Here is a 9,214-nt window from a genome sequence, read left to right on the forward strand (position 1 = left end):
CGGAGTGTACAGGTCCCATTCTTGCTTAACCCTCAGGGCAGGGCAGGCTGTTGTGCTTGCTTGGCTAAAGAGGGGAGCAAGAAGCAGCAGCAGGATCCTGGAAAGCAGGCAGTCTAGAAAAACCTATTTGGGGTAAATTGGAGCAGTGGCTGTGGAACTGAAGAGGGAAAAAACCATTCCCTTGATTTGTGGAGAAAGTCTTAACGTGGCGGTACATGGATCTTGTTTCCTGTCCGTGTTGATTTGGGTGATGATTGTGTTTAACTCTTTGCAGATTCACCCAAGGAAGGGGAAGTTCCTAGCAGCTAAAGCGCAGGAGATGGGCCTGCCAGTGTGAGTATGAGAGCCCAGCGTGGGGCACGGGGCAGCAGCAGGCACCTGGCTGTTGGCAAGCTAAATATTTGTGTGGCCTTGTTCTCAGGGGAACTCCAGCCATCCTTCCCATAATTACAGCTCTCAAAAATGGGGAGAGCATCACTTTTGAAGGCAGAGAGGTAAGATGTGTTTGTGCTTCTGTGTGGCTTTCCCACTCTCCCTCCTTCACTGGGCTCCCAGGGTGACAGGCTTTTGTGCAGAATGCTTTGCCTACCAGTACGTCCTGGGACTGTCCCAGCTCCAGGTTGTTGCTGAGTGTGGCATGTCTGGGGCTGTTGGGGTGGTGATCATGGGAATGAACTCCTGTGTGGGTATGGCTGGGTGTTTGCTGTTTGGCAGAGCTGCTTCATCTTCCCTTCCCAAAACTGATACAGGTCTAGGAGTGAGTTAGTGGAGTTAATACCTGAATTTTTTAAGTCTGGGTGTTGAATGCCTGTGTAGCCATCACTCCCTCCTTACCTTGTTTGCACCTCTGACACCAAAAGAAACTCAACAGTTCTGGGGAACAGGGTCTGACTCTCTCAAACACTGGAGTGAGAGGCAGAGCCAGCTCTGGCCGTGGCCCAGGGGATCTGCAAGTGAAGATCCTGACCTGCGAGACAGGATCAGCACATCTTAGTATCACAAGAATTTCATAGAGCCTTTTTTTTTTCCGCAAACATGCTTTTGCTACCATCTGAATTCTGTCATGGGAACTTAGAAACTGCTAAAATTCCCCTCCTCAGGTTAGGTTGTGGTTTCTCTGAGGCCAGGGTTGGGATTTGCTGTTACACAGCAAAATGCAAATGTGTGTAATGAGAGCAGAAAGGGCCCAAGAGCTGCCCTGGCTGGGTGTACTGAGCATTGAGAGGGGCTGCTGGGTCTGTCCAGCTGAAGGAGTCTGACACAGAGGTGCAGGAAGGGCTGTGAGTCCAGGCTGGTTGTGGTGTGACCACTGTGTATCTGCCTGCAGCTCTTCCCTGAGGAGCTGTGCACTCCCACTGACCCTGGCCCAGTGTTCCTGGTGCTGGAGTGTCCTCATGAGGGCTTTGTGGATGCTGTCTGTGAAAACGAGACCTTCCGAAGGTAGGGCTGGGGCACCTGGAATGTTTGAGTGCTGAGCTTTGCCTAAGAGAAGCTCTTCTTGTAGTCTGGATATGCTGTTTCTCATGGCTGATATCTGAGCTCTTTGGCACTGATGCAAGAAAGGATTGGTGGTGCATTTTGAAGCTTTTAGGAAAGGCAGGACCTGTGGGGTCCTGTGGAAGTCTGCCTGGGGAGCAGTGGAGGCTGCTGCTTCCCTGGCTGCTGGAAGCCTGGACTGCATATAACAACTCTGTTGGGCTTGTGCAGAAGCATTTGGGCTCCTGGAGGCTCTGCAGATGTTGTTGTTGATGGAGAAGAGGAACTGGCCTGTGGGGGACAGTAGAGGGTCAGCAAATGGTGGCCCTGAGCCTCCTGCTTTTGGTGATGCAGAGCCTGGAGCTCCTGGGCTGTGCTCTGGAGATGCCTGCTCTGCCTGCCCCAGGGGGCTTCTGTGGTAGCACCAAAGTGGGAGAGGGGAGGGGATGTCCAAGGACATGGACTGGAGCAGAGATGTTCTTTTTGTTGGAATGTGTCCCAGGTACCAGGAGGGAGTTCCTGAGCACCAGGTGGCCTTGGTCATTCACATGACTCCCGAGTCAGTGCTTCGAGATGGCCGCTACCAGCAGTGGATGGAGAGGTACGTGGGTCTGTGGCCCCTGGGTTCCTGTCTCTGTGGGCAGCAGCCTGTTCTGGTGATGCACGTTTGTTCCAAAGACAAAAGAGCTCTAAAAAGAGGGCTCTGCTGGCTCAGGTGAGATTTTTAGCTCAGGTGTGAACATGTGTGCAGTGCTAATGTGGGGCTGAAGCTGTTGTGCATTATTGTCCTCTGACAGATTCGGGCCTGGCACTCAGCACTTGGTGCTCAATGAAAACTCCTCTGCTGTGCACAACCCACGCAGCTACAAGATCCAAACTCAGCTGAACCTCATCCACCCAGAGATCTTCCCTCTGCTCACCACCTACCAGAGCAAGGTAATGCAGGCCCTCCTTGCCCCTGTGCCTCGTGCCCTGAGCAAAGGCCGTGTCTCACGTCACCCTCCTCCCACAGGAAGCAGAGGCTGCTTGCCCTGTGCCCATCGTGCGAGGGGAGTGCCTCCTGAAATACCACCTCAGGCCTCAGCAGGAGTGGCAGAGGTCAGTGGGAATCTTTTTCTTCCCAGGTTTTGGGTGTTGGCTTGAAGCAGCTCTTCAGTGAGGGCGGGCACTGTGTCAGGATCCCCTGCAGATCCTTTCTGGTGGCAGTCTCGAGGACGGTGTCCCTATCCCTGAAAGGCTCAGACAAGGTGTAGCACGTGGATGAGTGAACCACTGAAAACACCACCTGGCCAGTGGTTTGGAGTTCTGTTTCTGTCCCTTGCTCCTGTAGCCTTGTGGTCCTTTGTCCTTTGCTTTGACTCATGCTGTGCACCCAGCTGTGGCTGTGGCAGAGCAGATCGGGGCAGGGAGAGAGGTTTTGGGGAGCCCAGTGAAAGTCTTACCATCTGAAGACCTAGAAAGCCTGCCATTAGAGCTGAAAGCTCCAGGTGGTTAAACAGATGCTGCCTTTGCTCCTGGTGGGCAAATAGATGAAGCTACACAGGTCCAGGCACCACAGGGGGCAAGGGGATTTCAGCCACCATGGCTCAGATTTCTGGCTTTGTTGGGCACAACAGGAGGATGCAGGTGCCAAGAAGAGTTTAACTTTCTCTGATAAGGTATCTGGAGGCCTGTAGTACTGCATGTGCTCTGAAGCAGGCCCAGGATACAGGTCTCTTAATTTTCCAGCAATGCCTGAATCCCTTTAGGTGGCTGCTCCTCTTCCAGGAGCCTCTGTGCTGCCTTGCAGTGCCCTCTAGTGCCTAGCAGCTCTGGATGGGATGAAGTGCTATTGCAGGAGTGTTTCCACTTGGGTGGAATGATCATTCTGTGCCTGGCTCAGTCCAACCAGGCCTTTTTGGCACACACCACACTTGTGGATGTGCCTTCTCCAACCCCTCAAAATGGAAAGAGCATTTGTCCCTTTGTTCTAAGGCTGTTTTGTCACAGGAATTTGGCACTTTGCTCTGGAAAGGGCTGTTTCAGTTCCTACCTTGCCCCATCCTGATAATGGCCTGTTCTTGCAGAGATGCTGTGACTGTCTGTGATCCTGACACGTTTGTTAGTGAAGCCTTGGATCTCCCTGACTTCCAGACCCGTGTGAAGGAGTGCAAAGAGAGCCTGTCTGCTGTACCAGGTATGGATCAGCACCTTAGCTTGGATCAGTGGGATGGAAAATAGGAGCTCTTGGTGACCCACTGCTTCAGAGCCCAGATGAAGCTGTGAAGTGCTGGGGCTTGTTCTGCCTTCCCTTGTAAACCTCATGCTGAGGGGGGCAAAAATGACTGTGCTGGACATGTTGGCTCTGGAGTTACTGGGCTGGTAAATTAACTGGTGTCTGACCAGGCAGTGTGTGGAGAACATTTGCCTACAAATCCTTGTTGTCTGTTTTCTCTAGGAAATGTGGGTGCTTATCCTGAGATTGTGTTCTTGGGAACAGGATCTGCAATTCCAATGAAAATCCGCAATGTCAGCTCCACGCTGGTGAACACCAGGTAAACCCCAGTGCTCTCTGATCTCTGCCTTCCAAACCAAAAGATGCCCCTCCCTGCATGGCCCTGCTCAGAGCTCCTACAGTGGCTGCTAAATATCTCTGTCACCTCTCACTAGTGCTACCCGCTCCCTGCTGCTGGACTGTGGAGAAGGAACCTTTGGACAGCTCTGCCGCCACTACGGAGAGCAAGTTGACCAAGTGCTGTGTAACCTGGTGGCTGTGTTTGTGTCCCACATGCACACGGATCATCATTCGGTGGGTTCAGTGTGTGGGAAGGGGCAGGGGCTCTGTGCAGCTGTGCTCTGAACCTTGGGGCTCAGCTGTAGCTCCAGCTGATGAATGTGGGCTGCCCTGCTCTGCATTCCTCTCTGCGTTCATTCCCCAGGCACTGCTCAATCTGTCTGTGGTTCTAATCCCCTCTCCCTTCTTGTTTGTTCTGACTCTGGGCTTGCTGAGCTGTGGTAGCTCTGTTGCCACTGACTCCCCAGACACTTCTGACTGCCCTTGGTGTCTCCTTTGTTCCCTTTGCAGGGGCTGGTGAATATCCTGATGGAGCGAAGGAGAGCTTTTGTAAGTAGCACTGGTGTTTCTCTGCTCCTGAACTTGGCTTGGGGTGAGGGGAGGGGAACTTCAGAGTAGTGGAGAAGCACCAGCCTTTCTCTAGCATTTCTCCTCTCTGATTTGGTGTACACCTGATACTGATTTTTTTTCCCCTACTTTTGCTTTTGCAGGCAGCCCTTGGTCAGGCTTTCAGCCCTCTGTTTCTGGTAGCACCTGAGCAGATCATGCCTTGGCTGCACGAGTACCACAATAACTGTGAGGAGATTCTTGGAGACATCAAGTGAGTGTTTTGTGTGGAGAAATGTCCTTGGTCCTTATTCAAGGCAAGCCCTTGTCATCCATTCCCCCACCCCTTTGTTGGAGGTGATTCTGACTCCTTCCACTGCCTGTAGAACAAGGATGTGCAGTTTGCAGAGGGCAGGATAGGGTTTGTTATTCAGTGGTGCTGCTTAATAGAGGTTTACATGCAGGCTTCCCTTTTCCATAGGGCAAGTAGAAGAAAGAGTATTTGATAGTGGGGACAGTGATTGGATGAGTTACTGGGGCACCAATGAAAGCAAGAGGTAAAACAGACAGATCACTGAACTGAGAATGAGAAACAGGAGAAATCAGCTGCTTAAAGAGAAGATCAGGTTTTATTTTGTACCTGTCCTTAATTATCTCTTCTTCCCTCCCTCGCAGAATGATTCCTTCTCAGTCTCTTGTGAAAGGCTGTGAGAACATCAGACCCAAAGCCAAGGAGTTTGTGAGCTCTCTCTTAGAGAGCTACGACCTGGCTGAGGTGAGTTCCTGAGCTGGGGGCTCTGTGGCTGGAGGGGACCTGGGGTCTAACACTTGTATCCTTGTTCAGTTTCAGACCTGTGAAGTCCAACACTGTAAAAATGCTTTTGCATGTTCAGTGATCCACAAGTCTGGCTGGAAAGTAGTTTATTCTGGTGATACAATGCCCTGCATGGCCTTAGTGCAAATGGGTAGGTAACAAAACCCTCTGCTTGAAGAATCTCTTGGAGAAAGGTCTCCATCTGTCAGTACCCAAAGTGGGCACTCCCAAACTTTTGGTGCTGTGTCTGCCACGCAGCGAGGGGCTGAGGAGGGACAGGAGGGCTCCTGGAGAGGCAGTTGGGCTGCTCAGTCTTCAGCTGAAGATTGAATGTGATTGTTTGTTTGTGCAGGTAAAAATGCCAACCTGCTGATCCACGAAGCCACGCTGGAAGATGGCATGGAAAAAGAAGCTATAGAGAAGACCCACAGGTGGGGTGTGTTCTGCTGTCGAGGGCTCCTGGAGAGGCAGTTGGGCTGCTCAGTCTTCAGCTGAAGATTGAATGTGATTGTTTGTGCAGGTAAAAATGCCAACCTGCTGATCCACGAAGCCACGCTGGAAGATGGCATGGAAAAAGAAGCTATAGAGAAGACCCACAGGTGGGGTGTGTTCTGCTGTCTGTCCCTGTTCAGAAGGGGAAGCTGCACAGCTGGGTGTAGCCCTTGAAGCTGATGGTGAGGGGCCCAAGTCGTGTCAAAGGTTCTGGTGTGCGTAGAGCTCTTCTACACTGGAGCTGATGTGTTGGTCACTGCAGCAGCTCTGAAACCACCTCAGCTCCTCTCAGCATCCCCCAAAAGAAACGGGGAAAGCTTTCAAGCAGACAGTGGTAACTCTACAAATAGACCAGCCCAAGGGAAAGGCCCTCTGCATGGTTACATCTTGGGACTAAGCTCAGGGGGTAGAAGGGTCCTCTTACCCCCACAGCTCACTGAGAGCACTGCAGCCAGGGATTCCATGTGCTGCTCCCAGCAAGCGTGGGAGACCAAGAGCAGCTGCTTGGAATTCCCTGTGAGTCACAGTACAAGAGCTGGGCCTGTTGACACCCCTGGGACAAGTGCCTGTCCCCAGTTTGTGGAGCTCTTAAATGCAAGGCTCCAACAATTACAGCTGCTTTCCCTCGTTCAGGGTTGTGTGGAAGTTGCAGGCTGCCCCATGCTCAGCAGGTGTGAGGTCACTTGGTGTGGTGTGACCCTGGGTGCAGAGCAGCAGTACCTGCCAGCCTGGCTGTGACCAGGGTGTGTTCCTTTTGCAGCACGACCTCCCAGGCCATCCAGACTGGGATGAAGATGAATGCAGAGTTCATCATGCTCAATCACTTCAGTCAGAGATACGCCAAGATCCCGCTGTTCAGCGAAGACTTCAGCGAGAAGGTTGGCATTGCCTTTGACCACATGAGGGTAAGTTGGGAGCTGGGCGCCAGGCCTGGGAATGGTGTCAGGGTTACTTTGGGATGCTCATTAATTAAATGCTCCTCTTGTGCTTTATCAATATTCCATCTCCTGAAGAGCAGGCTCTGAAACAGCTCCTTCAACTGCTGGCAGCAGACACCCTGTGCCACCCTTTCCTCACACTGGTGTGAGACAGGCGCTGATGGCCCTTGAATCCAGCTCTTAACACCCTGGGTACTTGCCTCATGTCACCTCAAGTCTGTGCTTGCTACTCCCAGCCAAAAAAACTAATATTGCTTCCATTCCCATCCCAACTGATGAGCTGCTCCAGTGGCTTTCTGCAGCAGACATCTGGGAGACAAAAGCTGGCTGAAGGCACCTGTGGCAGTGAGGGCAGCTCACTGTCACTCAGAATTTGTACTGGGTCACAGCATTCCTGGGAAGAAAACCTCAATAACTCGTTGAGGTCAGGGCTGCTCTGTGCACACAGAGAGGGGCAGTGCCCTGCTGTCTGCACAGGCTGAAGGCAAGGGGGGGAGCAAGGGAATCAAACAGCAGTTGTCACGCAGGAGCTCCTGTGCTTCTGTTCCAGGTACGTTTCGGTGACTTCCCGGCCATCCCGAAGCTGATCCCGCCCCTGAAGGCTTTGTTTGCAGACGACATCGTGGAGATGGAGGAGCGCAAGGAGAAGAGGGAGCTGCGGCTGCTGAAGGAGACTGCCCTGGTGCTGGACAAACTGACCAGGGGGGACAGCACGGAGGCAGCGTGCCAGAAACGGAAACAAGCCAAGAACCATCAGGAAGTGCCAGACAAGAAGCTTAAAACAGTCAACTGAGAGAGACAAGGCTGGGAGTGCTGTGCTCTGAGAGAGAAGCCTGGCTCTCCGCAGGCCTCGGGAGCGCGCGGTGCTGCCGGCGCTGCGGGAAAGGGGCTGGCCTGGGCATCTGGGTTTGCTTGGTCATCATGGATCTCCCTGGGCTGCAGCTCCAGTGGGTTGTCAGTAGCACTGGTCCTTGTGGAGACAGGATCTGCCCACACAGCTCCTGTTCTGGGGCCTCACCAGTCCATGGGGTGTTTCTTCTTTTAACCAAAAATTCTTCTCTCTGAACTGTTTTAATTTAACATGTATGTAACAGCAGCAGGTGTGACCTTTGCAAGAGATCAGGTGTGAGGGGCCCTGGAGGGGCCGTGGGTTTGCCAGAAGAAGGTGAGCTGGTCTCAGTGATGGGGGGCATAACCAGCTATCAGAACCCAGGTGATAGGAGGAAAATTAACAGTAAAATGTTAGGGGTTTAGGTTAAATTAGGGGTGAGAATACATCTGTACATCGGTGTTCCCATTTTATTTTGGTTTTCTCTGCTGATTTTTTGTTTCAAGAGATCAGCTTTCCAAACCCTTTATTTAGAATCTGAATAAACCGCTCGCCATCCTCCAGAAAGCTGTGTTGTGTGTGGATTGCTAATGAGGAGACAAAAACCTCGATTTGTCTGGAGAATGACCTTGCCTGGCTGATTCAGCACTGGGGTAAAGACCAAGATCTTGCCCATCGGGTGTGGATCATGCTGGAGCCTCGTGGCTGTTTCATGCCAGCACAAGCCTCTCTGCCTTGTTACCCTCAGGACAGGAGTTTTGCTCGCCAGCCCAAGCTGGCACTAACGGGATCTTGAATGGCTCTGGATCAGATGGCTGGGAGTTTCCTCGAGCATATTCCAGTTCTGGATGCAGGGATGCTGGCAAAGCAGGCAGAGAGGGGGAGGTCTGTGGTTAAGAGTTTTTCTGAGGCTCTTTGTGGGTCAACTTCGCTTCTTCCCTTGCCGCTGCTGCCACTGCCTGTGTTCAGAAGCAGGAGGGCAGTTCTGTGCTATTTCAATTAAGGAATTCATTTTTAAAGAGAACTTGAAGACACTCAGGCCCTGCTCAGGAGATGATACTTGCACACAAGTGAAGACTTAAGACTTCATTTTAAGTTAATGGGAAATTAAGAAGCAGACTGTCAGCAAAGCATCTTTTGATGATGAGCTGTGCTTTAATGTTATGCTTGGCTAGAGCAGAGATAGGGGAATTGACACATCTGTGTCCTCCAGAAAAGCTCTGCTCGGCTTTTATGGATAGCAGGGGACTGGGGAAAAACAAAATGTTCCTGTTACTGTACAGGTAGAGGCAGGAACAGGCTGTGGTGCCCCAGGGGAGGACCTGGTTACTGCTGGGGTGACACGAGCAGCCCTGGGCCTGCACAGGATCCGTGTGCTGCTTTTCATGGAATTAAAGAAGGGTCTTTTATTTGGAGAACAGTGAACTGCTTCTCCCAGAAGGAATTAATAAAATGGAAATGCAGCGGCGGCAGGAGCCCACAGCACCCAAGTTCCAGCGTCAGGTGGTTGATGCAGGTACGGCGGTGTCGGGAAGGGCAGGCGGGGCTGAGGGACAGGACCTGCC

At 52.2% G+C, this 9,214-nt stretch overlaps 1 protein-coding gene across 2 annotated transcripts in view; it reads left to right on the top strand.

The window, feature by feature from the left end:
- Positions 1-8,216, top strand: part of ELAC2 (elaC ribonuclease Z 2) — an 11,914-nt gene extending 3,698 nt beyond the window's left edge. For both annotated transcript variants that reach the window (XM_008636340.2, XM_017737717.1), the window contains 16 exons: positions 275-333; positions 422-494; positions 1,328-1,440; positions 1,979-2,077; positions 2,274-2,412; positions 2,489-2,574; positions 3,543-3,652; positions 3,914-4,010; positions 4,126-4,264; positions 4,541-4,579; positions 4,741-4,850; positions 5,252-5,351; positions 5,421-5,541; positions 5,743-5,821; positions 6,643-6,787; positions 7,371-8,216. In XM_008636340.2, coding sequence (XP_008634562.1) covers positions 275-333; positions 422-494; positions 1,328-1,440; positions 1,979-2,077; positions 2,274-2,412; positions 2,489-2,574; positions 3,543-3,652; positions 3,914-4,010; positions 4,126-4,264; positions 4,541-4,579; positions 4,741-4,850; positions 5,252-5,351; positions 5,421-5,541; positions 5,743-5,821; positions 6,643-6,787; positions 7,371-7,613 — 1,752 coding nt within the window. In that variant the 3' untranslated portion in view covers positions 7,614-8,216. The remainder of the gene's footprint in view (positions 1-274; positions 334-421; positions 495-1,327; positions 1,441-1,978; positions 2,078-2,273; positions 2,413-2,488; positions 2,575-3,542; positions 3,653-3,913; positions 4,011-4,125; positions 4,265-4,540; positions 4,580-4,740; positions 4,851-5,251; positions 5,352-5,420; positions 5,542-5,742; positions 5,822-6,642; positions 6,788-7,370) is intronic.
- The last annotated feature ends 998 nt before the right edge of the window (positions 8,217-9,214 follow it).

The sequence above is a fragment of the Corvus brachyrhynchos genome, unplaced genomic scaffold (genome assembly GCF_000691975.1).
Source record: "Corvus brachyrhynchos isolate BGI_N302 unplaced genomic scaffold, ASM69197v1 scaffold236, whole genome shotgun sequence".
Taxonomy (NCBI): Eukaryota; Metazoa; Chordata; class Aves; order Passeriformes; family Corvidae; genus Corvus; species Corvus brachyrhynchos.